General features: G+C 28.3%; 1 protein-coding gene across 2 annotated transcripts in view; it reads left to right on the top strand.

Moving 5' to 3' along the window:
- LOC129965464 (cytoplasmic polyadenylation element-binding protein 2-like) overlaps positions 1 to 18,971 on the top strand; it is a 94,463-nt gene that overhangs the window by 62,888 nt on the left and 12,604 nt on the right. Inside the window, exons 3-8 of one of the 2 annotated variants that reach the window (XM_056079355.1) lie at positions 7,384 to 7,434; positions 7,531 to 7,554; positions 16,992 to 17,171; positions 18,036 to 18,125; positions 18,226 to 18,344; positions 18,750 to 18,864. In XM_056079355.1, the coding sequence (XP_055935330.1) occupies positions 7,384 to 7,434; positions 7,531 to 7,554; positions 16,992 to 17,171; positions 18,036 to 18,125; positions 18,226 to 18,344; positions 18,750 to 18,864 (579 nt within the window). The remainder of the gene's footprint in view (positions 1 to 7,383; positions 7,435 to 7,530; positions 7,555 to 16,991; positions 17,172 to 18,035; positions 18,126 to 18,225; positions 18,345 to 18,749; positions 18,865 to 18,971) is intronic. The other variant, XM_056079356.1, reaches the window with a different exon arrangement.

Here is an 18,971-nt window from a genome sequence, read left to right as displayed (position 1 = left end):
GACTATTATTTACACGTATTATTCAACAAGGAATATCTTCTATTCATTCAATGATTTGTTTCCTTCGATGGGTTAGTAGTCGTCAATATTTTGAAGAGAATATCTTCTCTCGCCTTATATTATTATTATCAAATTATTTGAGCCTCTTGTCTTTCTATCATTTATTTTCTGCTTCACTCATTTATCTTCTGCATTAGTTTTCCATTTCCCTCAAAAAAATTTCTACGACAAATGCCTCTTAAATGTTCGCAAAGAAACACATTGTCACTTCTTCCTTCACGAAATTCTGTTACTCGCTAAAATTTATGCTTCATTGTTATCCATCTGGCATTGTTTGCTGATTCATGAGGATCTATTCTAACTTCTTTATGCTTGTTTATTATTACGCATACATTATAGTCGAAATCTCCAGAACGTAGGTAAAAACTCACTACTCGAATGAGGGCCAAAGCAAATCTCCCATTCAATTACGTAAAACGACTGAGCCTTGAAAACATGCACCATCAGTGGATTGTTTCGTTTTTTAATAGTGGTCGATTTGGGTTTTGTTCTTAATCACGTTTTGGAAAGAATCCTTCTGATATCGCAGCTAAAAGCCTTCTGTCCTTATTTGCGGCTTCGTGAAAGAGCACAGCCTTGAAATTTCTCTATCTCAAACTGTTCTTGCCCAATGTTTTATCTGTCAGATAACTATTTATTTATGCTTATGTTTGTACGTTCTGGCATGATGTTCACTCACTGTCCCTTTGCGACAGTCATTTCTGAAATGATTTACAGCAACTTGTCTTCAATTTACGAGACAATTTACAAATTCACACCTGTTAAGAAGGATTTTAACTTTAAGTTAATGTAATGTAAATTTAATATTGTAATGTATTTAGTATTGATTTGTTGTAGAAAATGATGGTTTCGATCTTTTTATGTTTGCAAATATATTTATGTATAATTTACTGTCACAAGCAAGATTTCTCATGCTATAATGTTTGGTATGAAAAACGTGGATCTTTTTCATCCGTTTAATTTTATTTAGTGACGGTGCTGAACGGTCTATTTATTACCTTATTTGTATAAACGTTTGCTACATACTGTCTTATTATGATCCTTAAACCAATTTAGCTGCTACCATATTGAATATTTTAAGCTTACATTACAAATAGTATGATTAAAAGTTACAAATAGGAGTTGGTATTTCATTTAACAGGATTCAAGATCGCATAATTTTATAAATTTTAGGATCTTGTCGATTTGTCTAATAAATTCTACAACTGCTAAAATTTACAAACACAATGCAAATATCTTTTCTTGCCGTGCATTATGCTTATAATCTTTATATTAACTTCTCTCCTTTTGAAAAATAAGTTCTTATAACTATTATTATTCTCCAATTTCTTTTCGGTACCTTGATTCAGACGTCGTTTTTAGGAATAGAAGGAAAATGGAATGATCGGTGGTAGCAAAATTAACATGCAGTTAAATAACAATAATATACAAAGAGATTAAAACAAATTTATGTATATTTGCATACGCATTTTTTTTCAATCATTTAATTTAAGAAATCCAGGGTAGTTATAATCAGATTTTTCAGATTAAAAAAAATTTACTTGATTATCGAAATGGAAGTGATATAAATCAAGGAAAGAAAGGAATAAATCAAAAGTGATTTTAAAATTATATCAAGGAAAAAGGTTTTGCCATACCAGTTTGTGATATTGAAACATTGAAGCATAGGAAAGCAGATGTTATGCCAAACATCTGCTGTGTCTATAACAACATCTGAATTTTCGTTGTATGGAAATGGTCAATTTCATGGACCGAGAAATGTGTTAAACTTTCTCCAACATTGTTGTCATTTCGTTAAATATTTTTTGGTTCATTATTTACGTTTATCTACTAATTGACTACTGAAAAGACGAAATGAAAAACTCTGAAAACTGTACTTAGTAGTGAAATTTTTTTTACATTATATCGCTTTTGTCGCATTACCGTTTTATTATCTGTGCTTATTCTGTGTACATTTTAGCGCTAAAATCGAGTTGCAAATGTATTTTTAAGAATATAAAACACTGTGACATTGACTTAATATTAAATCGCATTCAATATCTAATTTTCGTCGCAATTTTTACAATTTAATAAAATTGAATCTCTCTCTCTGAGTGTTTTGGCGTTTTCTCAGAATAACTTCCGAAAATATTACAGTAAAAAATTATTTTTACATCGTCTTAAAATTCAAAAAATTATCTTTTAAATTATACGAATTTGTTTGTCATATAAATACTTTTTTATATTTAATCATTTTTAAAAAAATATTTTAAGCATATTTTCCAACAAGAATACAAAGGTACTTATGAATTCCGAACGAATGCTAAACGTATTATAAATAATAATACCAAAACATAAGAATTTCGGAAGAACACCAAAATTATAGATAAAAGTAATTTAAATTGCATATATTCTTTTGCTTTTGTGTTTTACAATATGAATTAATATTCGATATTAATATTAAAAATAATGAAACATGCAAATTAGTGAAATTTGAATTTCTGTCCTTACAAACCATTATTTACATAGCATATTTCAGGAAACAGGCAATATATTTGTTTCAATTTGTAACTAAGCAAAATATTCGCTCGAAATATATCTTTAGTGTTCGTTAAAACTTTAAATTCCTGTTTAAAATACGATTAATATGAAAAAATGCCAAATTTCATATTTTTTAGGTAGAAAAAAATGTTAAAATGCTAATAGCATAATTAAATGTTAATAGCAGCGTGTATCCATTTTTTATGATTTTTGGGATGGCTAACAGAAAGTAAACAAAACATGTTGTAAAACGACCAAAATAGCATAAAGCTTTTAAAATAGTATGGATTATATATCTAGAAAAATTTGTAGCTTAAAAATGTTTTGTTGAAGAAGCTATTAAGACCAAATTACATAAATAGTTAATTGAAAATTTTATAGACCAATAATCCCAACGAACCTATTGGTTGTCAACGGCGGCTAGTATAAAATAAAATAAAAATAGGCAGGCGATAATTCTTCGCTTCATTTGGGGAAAATAAAATTCTGGCAGAATCAAATATTTTTATTATGATCGTATTATGATCTAAAGAATGCTATTTACCTATTTGAAAAAAAAGCACAACTATTTTATCGATTAAATTAAATATTTAAGTGCTTTTATCCTTCTTTCCTTTCTCTTCCTCGAAGCAGTAGAGTGCGCACTTAAGAATCTTTTTAGTGAAGCCTTGCATGAAAAATATCATCGATTTCTTATTTTGTTTGTCCTTCACTCTCTACTGGTGTATCAATTAAGTTTCTCTTTCTTGCCGAGGGAGTGAGTGATCTATGTTAACCGATCTGTCTATCTGATAATGTTCCACGACTGTGTTTGTCGCAGCAAGTCAATAAATCATTGACTTCTTATTGTTTGCCATATTTCAAGAAATAATCGACGATTTCTTTTTTCCTTTCTAACTCTCTTATGTGTACTAAATTGAGTTTTTCATCAGTTTCGATTAAGTTGATTTTCTTTATGCACCACGTGTTTTCCTAAAATATCATTAATAGTTCCTCCTCAATGTATAAAATCCAATTATGTTTTCAACTTTAACAGAAGAGAGTGTTTATTTTTACCCTTTCGAGTCTAATAAAAAATATTCGTACCAGTGTTTTACGTAGGTATTCCAAATTCGTCTCAAAAGGGTTAAAGGGTAATTCTGTAGTAAACAATATTTTTTCTTTTAAAGAGCTTTATATTTGAGCCTCAAAAGAAGAAAAAATGGATTTTCTGCTATATCTAAAATTAATAAAATCCTCAATAATTATTTTTACTGTAAGCTTTATATCCTAATATTATATTATCTTAATATCGTATTGAATTACTTATCAGAGATTTTAAAGATAAGGATATTTTTTTAAAAATTTCTTGTGATTATTTTCATTTATTGACTAATGCTTTAGCACTTGACTGTACCTACTAAAACGAGAGTAGTTTTGTAGTATATTTCGTTTTCTTTGAGATATGAAAATTTAATCATAAGGACATGTAGAAAAGTAGGCACTAAATGATGGGAATAAATTATAACTCTCTTTGTATCCTAATATTTGTGTTAAATATTGTTTTATGCTTATTTCCGTTTCTTTACGAGTAGTTAAACTTATGAAATAAAAATAAATTTCTAAATTTTATTTTAAAAGCGTTCCTATCGAAAGTCTTATTTTTAAAGTGAGTTCCTTAACTGATGACTTTTATTTTACCATTTTTTTTTATCGTGCAAAGACATATATTTATCAAGATTAGAATTATTAAATATCTTTATTTAGACATTTTATGGAAGTGTGTTGGGTAATACCTCCAAGTATGGTGTGTGTGTTGTATAAAATTACAAATGTTCCTCTATATTTCAGCAAGCAACTAAATTAAATTATTGTATTAATCTGCTATAATACTTCAACAACTTTATTACTTTGGTTTGGCGAAAAATACATATTTACTCATCTTTTATTGAAAATGCTTTAGAAGAAAATGGTATTTTTTAATGCTTCATAATATATGGTCGTAGTCATCTATGAATGCCTAACTTAGTTTTAAAAAAAAAAGTTTTCATCGTTTATGGAGTACATTTGTAAAAAGTACTTTTCTATTGCAGTGTTTTCCCTTGAAAATGTTGAATAAATAAACATGTAGGTGCAATTTATAAATTTGCTTTGCGTTTATTTCAAAGAGTAATGTTCTAATATTAATATTAGTTTTCTTTTATTAATTTGGGTATATGCATTATTTTTTATTATAAATTAACTTTTGGAAATTATAATAAGTTATTCATTAAAGAAAATTTGTGGATATATGTAGAAATTTGATGAAAGCATCCTAATTTCATTTGACTTCTTAAGTTCCGTAATATATATATATATATATATATATATATATATAATATTTAATCGGTGTTAATGCAAGTATTAGTGCACTTCGAGTTAAAAAAATATTTAGCAGGAAAAACATATAAAATGTTTTTAAAAAATTGAATGATTTGTAAGTCGTAGTACCAATAAATGCGTCTTTGTCTGGCCGAGTTGTCAATTTACCCGATCTTTATAAAGCAAACGGCTGACGAAAGTGGGTGGAAAGTATCATTTCAGGAGGCCGTAAATAATCCGACGTCCGTATTTACGCCAGAGTGGCCCGTTCGACACGTGAACAGAATCGGCAGGTGCTTCGGCTCAGAAAGCAGCGACACTTTGCATGAAAACACCGTCTATCGGAGCGTGGCATTGAAATGAAATTTTTTCCTCTGCCATGATAAAATGCACCTGTTTGCTCCTATACACACGGTTCGCAAACAATCAGAGTCGAAATTAGTGAGCGGAAAAGAATAAGAGAAAAAAAAATGCCTTACAGTAAAAAAACTGAAATGTCGAAATCTTTTCCTTTTTTCCGGAACCACTCCGAGCGAGACATGTTTCCTATATTTCAGTTTAAAATAACAAAATAAATTGTAAAAAAGTTTTTTTAAAGTAAAAATCGAAATTAGTGTATAATTTTTATTATTTTTATTTGAGCAAATTAACATGCATTTATTTTAAGCTTCCTATCAGGGGCATTTAAATGCTAAACTTTTCTTATTTGATTCTTCATGAGACATGTTCCAATGGATAATTTTTAGTTCAAAAATTAGATATTGTATATCATATTTTCAACAACTGTAAATATAATAATACTTTAAGATTAATTCGTTGTCATTTTATTACAGCATTTGTTAAATGTCGTCGATGCCTTCCATATTTCATAATTCTAAATTCTGAAAAAAATATTTATTTTATACATAGATTGCAAGATAACTTTCTGATTTTCTAGACTTTTTAAATTATTGAAACCAAAAGAGATGTGAATAAATATGATTGAAATTCTTTTTACTTTGTACTTTAAATCTAATCTTTAATATGAGTTGTATGTTAAAATATTCTTAGTTATGTATATAATAAACAAGACATGAGAAAAGCAGAAGTTGAATGAAAAATATGTAGCACTAAAAATATTTAGGTCTAATTTTTACTGATATACACAATATTTAAAGCTTGTTTTATCTTGATCTTTTTACTTCGCAGTATTATCCTTCTTATGTTCTGAACAAGGAAAAGATTTTTATCTTGATACAAATAAAGAAATATGCTATTCGAAGATAAAACATATTACGTAAAGCAAACGAATAAAATCAGAACAACTGAATGATGTTCTGAATAATAATGGAGATTGTTGAGCTTTCTGGAGATGTAATGAGATGTATCTGAATTTTGTTTTGAAGAAAAATATTTCTGATGACACATATAATCAAGTCGTGTGAAAGATACACTCTCACTGGTCTTGCTTAGGTATTTCTTATCAATGCTTTTCGATGACGGAAGTAAAATATTTTTCCGTCACTGTTTTTGGGCACTTAATATTCATTGAGTGTAATGTTGTTCTGGAGAAATTACGTGTGTTATTCCACGATGTTTAGATAAATCAGCCTATGACCTGCATTTTCTGTTTGTTTTTCTCTGCTTTTTGTTGTTATTTGCAAATTTTATAAAATAAATCGCTTTCGTTTCGCCACATAAATTTGTTTTATCATATGTGAAGTATAACGGTCCTGTAATTTTGAATAAACAAAACTTTATTTTGATCTGTAATTAAAATTGAAAAAAAAATTAGATGTGGATTCTTATTTATTTTATAAAGAAACAATTCTCGGTATCTCTTTTATTTAAATTTTGAGAAATCTTTTGAACCATTGTAATTCAGTTTACGAAGTGTAAACTAAATACAGTGGTTAAAGAAATATTTAATGCTTTTTAATATATTTATTATGTTATCATTTTCTCTGTCTCGTGCTGAATTCTTATGATGGTATTTCCTTTTTAATATATAACTACAAAATATGTGGGGGTTTATCAATCTTGTTATCAATCTTTTGTTAGTCAAAATTGAAAAATAAAATGGTGCATTATTGCAAAAATAGATTTTGGGAAATGTAGTATATATAGCAATAATTAAAGTGAAGAAAATTTCTTAAGTGACATACATAAAAGGAAATTTTATTGACTTTTGCCCATGCATTAATGTTAATTTCTTGATAGTTAGAGTGGATTGTTTATGCGATGAAATAAATTCTTGTAATTATAAGTTTGATTTTTGGAAATAAAGTATAAACTACCTTGTCATAAAAAATGTTTTTTGTTTCACATTTTTTTTCTTGAAATTTGTTATTAATTGTTGAGTATGAGTTCTAATATCTTCATTAAACATTTATTATGTAATGCATTCAAGTATGATGATGTAACTTAAATCTTTAGACATATTAATTATTATTTATCTTTTAAAATATGCTAATTTTTTTGTAGGTTTCATCAATTACAATTCGAATAACATGCAATCGTTATCTCACGTACCTGGTAAGTTTCTGCATTCCATTTCCGCATTTATTATTAAATTTCTGATTATTTGAATTGCATATTTCTGAAATGCTTGTAATCTTTACTTCCATGCAGCTCGTAGCTATGGAAGACGCAGAGGTATCTATAAGTACTTGCTATTTTTAAAATCTCGTGTTTTATGTTTTTACTACTTTTTTTATCCTCTAAAAATTTTATCATTTTAATGTAATACAAAATTTTCTCAAAAATGTTCTTGTTTATTTCTTAATATTGTTTGTTTTCACTTGTTGTTTGTCCCAATTGAAAACAAAATTAGATGTTTTTTTAAATAGAAACTGTAAAGAAATATGTTTAGATGTTTTATAATTTTTTCCCGGAAATGCTGTTAGTTTTTAATATTCATCATAAGTTCAATATTTAATGATACAAAATTTGGCATGAAATTACATTGCAGCTCACACGAGCTTTTAAATGTCTAGAATATGCCCCACTGCATTGATTTAAAAATTCTTTTAAAGAATGAACATTGTATTTCAGTGCCAATTATTATTCTACTTAAAATTAATTACGTTAACAATTATTATTATGATTTTACTATTGACATTTAACGTTTCTAAAGGAACTCTATGTTGTAAAAATTTTAAATAACTGTGAAAGGTACAGTAATACATGAAAGCAAAACTTTATTAAATCGAATATATTTCGATATATTCTTAAAGGCATTTATGATTTAAATTTGAGAAAAATAATAAATATAATTATAGTTTAAATAATATGTGGTTCTTCAAATGCCTGAAGTTAGTCTAAAATTTGGACATTTATATTCAAAATAATGTAATTTCAATATGATATACGTACATTTTTAGCATTTATTATAAAATGACTATACGCTAAATAAAAATGGAAGATTAAGAAGATTCTTATCAAAGAATAGTGAGTAAAAGTTTAATAATAGTGAGTAAATATAAATTTTTTACCCAACTGAGCCCAATTACTATTGAATTACTCATGAATAAATATTCATAAATAATTCAATAGTAATCGGGTTCAGTTTTAATAAGATAAGAGTTTACATAATTTTTATAAGAATACTTTTATTAAAATCTTTTCAAAAGGGAAAATTACACTGAAATGAAATTTACATTTAGAAAGAATTATTCTTGTTCATTTGAAATTGGCGAAATATTTAAAAAACACATAAAAACTTTGTTATACTATTTCATTTTGATTTTTAAAACGAAAATAAATCGATATAAATGTAAAATTAGTATAAATAAGTGTTAAAAGTATCTGATTAAAATTGCTGTTGTTTCCATTTAATGAATATTTTGATATAACGAATATCTTTTCAGAACACTAAATTTAAATTTATGTTTATTAATAACTTTCTAAATATGCGTGTTTCGGTGCTGCTTACTGTTGTTTAGTATGTTCGTTTAAGTAATGTAATATGAGAGCACAGACAAATTTTAAAATTATTTGATCGTGTTTCATACTCACACATGTTGTAATATTTATTCACATACTTTGCATTTTTCTTGTATATAAAGTATAGAGTTTAAGTATAGTTATAGTTAAGTATAGTATAAATATAGTTCATTTTATTGTAATCGTCATAACAATTCACACTCGAAATTTTGACGAATTTCTACGTTTTGATCTCCCCGAGTTCGGAAAACACATTTTAAAAAACTGTTCTGTCTGTCTGTGATAAAGATGACTCAAAAACACTTTAAGTTTGACGAATGAAATTTGATGTATAATTTTTACACTATATTTATAAATTTCTTTTGTATTTTGAGCAAAATCTGTTCAGAAGAAGTCTGTGTTTCCTGCTATTCGAATATAAATTAACATAACTGCAAAACGAGGAGAGCTAGATAGATGAAATTTACAGATTTAAAATTTATAGTGCGGATACTTATCAAATTTTGATTCAAATCCAACAGGGGTTGACCATCTATCGATTTCTATTTCCAGAAACATGTAAATGCGATAACTCAAAATGACTTTAAATATATCAATTTTGATATGTGATTTTGTGACATCAGGTGTAGTTCTGTGCAAAGTTTTTATTTCAATCGGTTGGAAAAATGGATATGAAACGCAAATACGATTTTCGATTGTTAATTACCGCATGCCATGGATTGGCCGCAATAAATAAATAAATTTTCTTATGATCACACGATAAATTTCTTGGAAATGCTAAATTCTCGCCAAAAGTTAATATTTCATAACTATTACTCGCCAATGTCATGCAAGACATTCTCTGGTTTAACACCTTTCATTGAGAATATGTGAGAAAGTTTTAAGGAGACCACTCTCGCTGGTTTCTTCTTAATGTTTGTTCAAATGAAGGATAATTTCTTTATATATCGTTTAATAATAGTATAGAATTTGATGCATCGGTTAAAATTTTTTAAAGAATTGCTTCCTCATGCTTGTTTGAAAGATTTTCTTTGTTGTGCTAATATGCTAGTTATTGCGAACTTTATTTAATTATTCCATTATTATCTGCTTTGTATTTCTCAAAATGCGTCTCTTGAAACAATTCTACTGGTTTACATTACTGGTCAAGACATTAATTCTACTGGCTTGAATTAAAATTACTATAATTTGAATTACAAATTATACTAATTTGACATCTTGAGATTGTATTAAAGAAAAAAACTTTGCTTTTGAATATATACTACAATATAAAATTCAAATACATAATATTGAAAAAAAAGGAAAAACAAAAGCAATGATATATATATATATATATATATATATATATTTGTAGCAAAATGTCAAATATATTTTAGAACCTTAAGCAAACTAGCATTTTCATGCCTGCAATTTTTTATTTTTAATACCTTGATTACTGAGCTTCTATTCTTTCTTTTTTTTTCCCTTCCTGTTTCCGTCATTCTTCCTTAATACTTTCTTCCCGTACGCTTTTGCACTAAAAACTCCCGAAAGTGGAGAACCAATGGTTTTTACTTTTTACTACTGGACCAGCGTACGATTTGCATAAAGAAGGCCAACGATGACAATAAGAATGATCGTAACGTTTTATTACAACATGAAAGCCACGGCTCTATTTATGCTACGCTTGAGAGACAAAATGGAAATAAAAGGAAAAAAAAGAAAAAAAGAAAAGAAAGAAAGAAAGAAATCTGCATGGTCTTGAGTGAAGGGAATAAACCACGCGCCAGACAATAAAATCGTAAATCAGGTGTGAATGAAAAACTCATCTCGAAGACAAAGGAACGCTGGGCGCGTTATTATCTGCTGAAGAGATTTACGTCTTACATTGTGTTACGCAGCAGAGCTAAGAGATTTGGGAAGCGGCAGGTCGCGTTTCAGAGGAGCTCCTGGCTCGGGCGTAAAACGGAATGACAGATTCGATAATCAATTTCGAGCTGGCTCTTCCCCTTTTCTTCCAAACAGGGCGCGGGCTGAAATTCCGGAAGAGATTTCCTATTTTCCGCTCAAAGAAGAGGGATTATTACTCGTTGCGTTGGGCTGAAAGGGCTTTTAGTTATTTTAGAAAGGGAGCGAGTATGTGGATCTACCTTCTTTTTGGGGGAGGCTTTGAAAGAAACTTATGGATTTTTCTTAGTCAAGTAGATAATGTTATTTTGCTAAAGTTGTTTTCTTTCATCGATTTGTCAGTGTTAACAAAATATATTGGAGCTAAGGCTGAAATCTTCGTTTTCGGATATAAAACGAATGTTCGTATTCTACGGATATTTTTCTTTCTAACCATCTTTTTTCAGTTATTCAATTTTCCCTCACGTGAACATTTACAAAAATAGAAAATAATTTTTTCCCCATATTTTTCTTAGTTTTTTTTATTAAAATAAATATTACAAGATTTGAGGTAAAAGTATCTTAAAAAGTCTTAACTAATAAGTTTTGCAAATAATTCTTTAAATCCTTCCCAATGACATACAAGCAGTGTTGGAATAATAATGTAAATTTTCAATGACTTTTCTATACAGGGTGTTGCCAAATTCGACCGACAAATTCAGAGAAATGATAGTAGGCATCAAAAGGATTAAGAATCTTTACATACAACATAGGGTCCCAAACGACGTTTAGTAGGTGAAAATCGCAAAAATATAGAAAGTCCAAAAATTGTTGAAAACTGTAAAAAATTAATAAAAATGATAACAAACGAATGATGTTTGAACCATGAATTTTCTTTTAAGTGAAAGCACATTCTTAAAGGTTATTTTTCATGTAGGTAGCATGCCAATTTGATAATCCAGGGGCTCTTAAATTACTGAAAACGAAAAAGTAGTTTATAACCCTTATCCGCAAAAATATTAAAACTTGAAGAAAAATGAAAACTTAAAAATGTAAGAAATTTCATTTTCTTTAGTTTAATATAAGCGTGTAGTATGGAAACTGAGGTGGTTTTAAGATATTCAAGAAAACTAAAATGTGTGCCAGGAAACATCGGTATCGATGTTTACCGACAGTGTTGTCAAATTCAAAAGATAAATTCAGAGAGGTGATAATAGGCATTAAGGAAATGAAAAATTACGATAAAACATAGGGTCGTAGGTGACGTTTATTCAGTGAAAATCGCAAAAACAGACGTCGAATAGACAATGAACCTTTTGAAGAGAATGACCCTATAAATGCAACCGTACCACGTTTGGTAACACGGCTGCGTGAGACATGATTTTTCAAAATAACGTGTTCAAATACAGGACAAGAACGTAATGTGCGCACATCTGAGACAGAAAACAGAGTTTTGCAGCTCTTTGTCGATACCCCCTCAACAATCACACGATCAGTTATAGCTGAAATGGGTATTCGATGCGAAACGTATGGTTATGCTTGCTGAAAACATGTACCTATTCCACTTGAAGAAAATCCAACGCCTATGCCATGATGATTACCCACGCATAGGAGTTACGCGTGAGTGAAGTTCGCGCGCTGGATGCTTGAGGCCACACAAGAAGATGCACACTTTTTTGCGAAAGTTTTTTTCTCAGATGAAGCCAGCTTTACGAGAGAAGATGTCTTGAAAATCCTGGCATCACTATCTCGTCGAACGTACAATACAAGTTTGATATTAACATCTGGGCAGAGTCATCTATTTGGACCGTATCTTCTGCCCGAAAGGCTTGGTGGCGAAAAGTACCTGGTTTTCTTGCAGCACGTCCCGCCGGATTTACTATTGTTGTATTGTACACCAGAACATTTGGTTAATGCGTGATGGTGCACCAGCACATTTTAGTTGCATTCGTGAAACCTGACATGTTAGCGAATGAAGTTTAACGACCATCAATTCTGTAATGCTCGTTAATGAATACATGTCCACTGCTTTTATTTTTCACGAACACATGGCAAATTTACATATGAAAAGGCTTCTTCTTCTCGATTACCTTGTCCCTAATCCTTGCACTCATAGAACCATTTTCTTCAACAGGCTCATTGTCTTTTCGACGTCTGTTTTTTTGTGATTTTCACAAAAAATAAACGTCACCTTGCGACCCTATGTTTTATAGTAATTTTTCATCTCCTTAATGCCTATTATCACCTCTGAATTTATCTTTTGAATTTGAAAAATCTGTCGGCAAACATCGATACCGATGTTGCAGCGATGTTTCCTGGTATATATTTTAGTTTTTCTTGAATATCTTAAAGCCACTTCAGTTTTCATACTACACGCTTATATCAAATTAAAGAGAATGAAATTTCTTGCATTTTCAAGGTTTTATTTTTCTTTAAATTTTAATATTTTTGCGGATAAGAGTTATAAACTACTTTTTCGTTTTCAGTAATTTTCGACCTCTTGGATCATCAAATCGTTATGTTGCCTACATAAAAAAAAAAATAATCTTTAAAAATGCGCTTTCACTTAAAAGAAAATTTATGGTTCAAACATCATTTGTTATCTTTTTTATTAATTTTTTAGTTTCCAACAATTTTTGGCTCCCTATATTTTTGAGATTTTTACCTTCTAAACGTCGTTTGGGACCCTATGTTGTATGTAAATATTCTTAATCCTTTTAATGCCTACTATCGCCTCTCTGAATTTGTCGGTCGAATTCGGCAACACTCTGTATATCGTTGCTTTCTATTGAAATGTCAAGATTCATCCGTCGAAATTCCAAAAAATTCCGGTACAAATCTAAATTAATAAATTCTTGTATTATGTTTTTAAAATGAAGATATGCTGAAGCTTAAATGTAAATGAATTATGTAGTTATTAGAGTTATTGAGTTGGTTTTCAAATTAATTATTATTAGTGAAGTTTTTCATTGGTTTATCAAACATATATATATACATGCGAAAGTATCGAATTATTCATACATCATAATAATTTTTTTATCCATAGATGAACATATCTTTGCTATCAGTCATCTATATTTCTTTTAACTTGTATATATCGCTGGGATTCAATAGTTTTCTTGACTAAATTCAAACTATTAAGCCCTATTCCGATTTTTCATATTTCGATGGAGGACTGTTTTAATTATATTTCTGATAGCATTAAAAGTAATACATGTATTAGGAGGAAGTATATTTCGAATTTTTATTATCTTCTGGAAGATCTCCAGCCATGTAGCAATTAGACTGAGGTTGATATAATGTGCATTACCCAATAATCACACGCATCACTGTCATTTCGCCGTTTATTTCATTATTTTTTTCTATTATAAAATATCTTTATATTATCAATAATATCGTTTTCTTTTTTAAAAAAGATGTTTTCACACAATTTAAAAATGCTGTTAGATTTTAAAATATTTAAAGTCTGCATTTAAAAACGGGTGATTGGAAATTATATATTTAAAAACACTATATAACACATACATTAAGGATCGAGGTAAAATCATGCATAGACAATAGAATGTGATTATTTCGAAATAGATGGGCCCACAGTAAAAAAATTATCCAAAATTGTTAATTATGAAAAACTTGGTTCTGACATAAGTTTTGCTATTGCAAATAATAATTTTCAAACTAAAATCAATAAAGTTTTAAAGTTTATAAGATTCATTTTTAAGATTTTTTGTATGTAAATGTTTTAATAAATGATACATAATAAATAAAAATTAATCATTTTAATGGGAGGAAATAATTATAACTAAAACTTTTTTGCTAATTCTTTTAAATATAAAATTAATAAATAATTTGAATAAACGGTATGCGGCATTTTGAATGCAGTAATATTAAAACAAAACTTTGAACAATATAGCAGTGAATTGAATGATGAACAATATAATTCATAGCCAACTTGTACAGAAAAATTTAAAATGTGTAAATTTATATTCATATATATATAATATACATAGCCGTAAAATCATTAAGTAAGCGAAAGTCATTAACAAATTATTCATTGACTATTACTTAAGACACATAGTGTGGTTAGACTGAAGACAATTTAGATTTGAAATAAATTTTCACAAATTTTTGGTTAAAAATGACCAAAATAAATTTGAACGACAGAGAATATATTACAATTATTTAGTTGGAAAGTCAAAGAACCAGCGTAAAATATTCGAATTATTGACGAATTCGAATAAAAACGTTCGAATTAGATAAGTTTCACTGTGTGTGTGTATATATATATATAATATATATATATACAGAGAACAATAACTTTTTTTTTACTTCTTCGTAAGGTGATTACAAAGATTTTTCACCAAAGAAAGGTACTGTTAAATAAATAGACATTAGTTTGATAACGGCAAGGGAATAGCGAATAAAACGGGAATCCTCACAAAGGCGAAATGCAGTATTGAGTCTTTTTTGTTAAATTAACATTTTAAAAGACTCGATCTTGATGAGCATTAAACATTTTTAGTAAAAAAAAAAGAAAATAAACAATATGTTACTTTTTTGGAAAACTCGGTAAGAAAGATTTATTACAGTTTTACACACACACATTTATATTATGCTATATAATTAGCTGTATCTATATAATTATATCTGTATCTATAATATATAATTAATTACTTTTAAATGATTAGTAATTTTATAATTTAAATAAATACATTGCGGATGTATAAAAAAAGCACGTAAATAGAAATCATATTTTTTTACTTCTACTGCCGCTTAACATTACTGTCAAATAAGCGTGAAAAGATACCCTTTATTATATTTCCCTTCTTACTTTTTCAAAATAATGAGTCTTTCTCACGCGATTCATATCTTCTTAATATTTTTAAAGTTTTTCCCTATACCATTTTCGTGACCTAACAGATCCATACAATTTAGATATTTTTTCAAAAAATGGAAAATAGTGCGTATACAATTTTCAAGATTTTACTATTTATCTTTTTCTTATTTTGTAAAGAATTCTTTCGCCATTTTTATCTGATATTATAATCTGATATTTCAAAGTATATTGGTACCTGAAACTTTATTTGCGAATAAGTAATTCTTTCATGGTTTTTTTTTTCTTGTGCGTCTTAATGAATAATCTGAAAATATTTTTTTAGTTGATGTTAATATTTATTTAAATTACTGAAATATTAGTGTTTAAGATAAGGGGTTAGGGTGGACGTTATTTAAAAAAAAGTTTATATATCATCTTTTGTTAATCTGATATGAATTACTATTTTTATTGATTGCACCACTTATTGAATTTTATTGTATTTGTTATTATAATTATGAGATATTTAAACAGAAACAAATTTTCAAATAACTAAAATCACAAAGAAATTGGCTGTAATGTTTAAGGATATAAATTTTTATTAAAATATTTGTTTCAGCTTTCATTAATTTAACATTCCTATAACGAATTAATATATGTTATTAATTTATTAATATATGTATTCAGTTTTATAATCAATAATAATTTTTATTCAAATCAATAGATAATAGAATTGTGGATTGAAATGAATAGAATTGTGATTAAGTTGTTCACAATTCTATTAATGATTTGAATAAAAAGTATTATTGATTATAAAAACTGAATACGTATATTAATATTTAAAAAGATTTGATGAAAAAGATTTCTCCATATCATATATATACACATTGAAAGCACGGTTATATAATTTTTCATCGCATTGATGAAGCAATATTTACTATTTCGTTCTAAATTTTTTGATGATATAATCGATTACTTTATATCCATTTTTGTATTATTAAACGAAATATGATTTGATTCCTTTATGAAATAATTTGTTTAGGCAGATAAAAGTATTGTTTTATTTCAATAGTTAAAATTTATCTTAATTCCTATATTTTTACTTTAGAAATACATTGTTGTTTTTGTTTAACATTTCTCTTTAAAATAAATCAGGTAATCTAAATATTTTAATAATATTTTTATGTTGATGACGATAATATTTAATCAAGATTACGATTTGGATACTTTTTTTGATATGTGCATGTAGCTTTCTTGTCTGATTTCGTTTCGTTCGTGGGAGAGAATTACTTTTTAAGGTAAAAAAAATAGATTCTATTTTTAAACCAACTCAAAAACTCGATAGAGAAAGATATTTACTTATACTTAAATAGTTATTTAAAATATTTTCTTCTTTCTTCGATTATATCTTTGATTGCTGAAAACAATTTTAGCGCATTCTTAATCGATTTTCATTTTGTGCAATCTAAAGGCAAATCACCCTTTTTCACTGGACTCGAAGAAAACCACTTGGACGATGGTCATTTGGAACAGATGGGACCGTCTCTCAACTCGTCAATGCTCTGTGCGCCCAAGTCCCCGAACAATGACACAGGAGAGAGATTCTCTCGGAAAGTCTTTGTCGGAGGCCTGCCACCAGATATTGATGAAGGTACATAAATACTATTTCCATGAAAAATGCCCGATAGTTTCCCAATTAATTTACATTTTGCAGAAGAAATCATAATTATCATTTAATTATAAAATGCTGTGTTATCAAATCTCCAACTCTTGCCTGAAATGGTATTTTTTCTGAGAATCTTTTTATATTGTAAACTTTGCATAATGTAACTGTATTTCATGATCAACAGGTTTGCTAAATTACGTCTTGGCAAATGAATCTTCAATTAAAGGACATGGCAGTTTTAAAATGTATTTATAGCTTTCCCAGCAGTTATAGGATTTAATTCTTTGTTTCAATATGCAGAGCAGCTGAATATAATTTATTCTGTCGTTTAATTTGCACAGCGATGTAGCATCCAATTAAAAGAAGTATTTGTACATTGGAAAATGAGTATCAGCTACACATTCAGATCACTTTTACCATCCTTGTTGGAGAAACATAGAACTTAGCGATCCTGTTTTAAAAACTTTAGAAATATGATTAAAACCATTTAGAAAGTTGTTCAGAAAATTTCATTTGAGCTAAAAATGAAACCCCATCTTTATAATTTAAAGGTTAAAATATGAACTTATACGGTTCCTGGCGATAGTAGAGTTGATGTTGCTGCAGTGGGCAAAGGCGTTCTCAAATCTAATAATGCAATAATAAGTAATAATGCAAATCGCTGTTTCTTTTTATTTAATAAAAAAGTTAAATGATGGGTATGATACAACTAGGGTGTCGATATATGAATTTTTTAATAAAATGGTTAAAATTTCCCTTATTTATTTCTGTGATGTTTTAATTAGAAAATTATTGATATTGATTATAAATGCTTTATTATTTTTTTGTTTCATCTCTCATCTGCTTTAGATGAGATCAACGCCAGCTTTAGAAGATTCGGACCTTTGGTTGTGGATTGGCCCCATAAAGCGGAAAGTAAATCATACTTCCCTCCTAAAGGTGAATTGAATCCCATTTCATTCATTTTTGCATAATTGTTGTCGATTTAGATTTTCCAAATGAGCGTATTCTAAAAATAGAAGTTTTAATTCCTTTATAGGATATGCATTTTTGTTGTTTCAAGATGAAGCTTCTGTTCAAGCTTTAATTGACGCTTGTATTCAAGAAGATGACAAACTTTATCTCTGCGTTTCAAGCCCTACCATTAAAGACAAGCCAGTAAGTATTTTTTTATCATCGAAATAAATCAAATATATATCCATAATTTTCTTTTCCTTTTGAACATCAAATCTAATTTTCATGGATGAAATTCGATTTAGGGTGATGATTGAGTATATTTGATAATGCTTAGCAGATTTCTAAATTATAAAAACCGTATAAATGAAATATTTCTGAATTTATAAATGTCCAAAGGAATATATTTTTATTTATTTTTGCCTAAACTTTGAGAAGTGATTTTAAGATTCATTTATAATAGAGCTAATTTTTTTCTCCATAGCAATGTGATTTCTTAAAATGACTGAACAATTTTCATACATAGTTTAGAACTTTCGTTGCAACCGTAGCATCTTTCTGTATCTAAACGCATTGTTGTAGTTTCTAAATGATGATCCATTCTTTTAGGTTCAAATACGTCCTTGGCGCTTAAGTGATGCAGATTTCGTTTTAGACGCATCTATGCCCTTGGATCCAAGAAAAACTGTATTTGTTGGAGGAGTACCGCGTCCATTGAAAGCACGTAAGTTACTTCCCTTTGAGAATGCGGTGTCCAAAAACATGATTGAAACAGTTACACTTTTTTAACAGAACTTATCACAAAGTGAAAACATCTTTCAATATTTCGCT

Source organism: Argiope bruennichi, chromosome 4 (assembly GCF_947563725.1).
Source record: "Argiope bruennichi chromosome 4, qqArgBrue1.1, whole genome shotgun sequence".
NCBI lineage: Eukaryota > Metazoa > Arthropoda > Arachnida > Araneae > Araneidae > Argiope > Argiope bruennichi.
The sequence above is the reverse complement of the archived record's forward strand: the minus strand, read 5'-3'. Positions and strand labels throughout refer to the sequence as shown.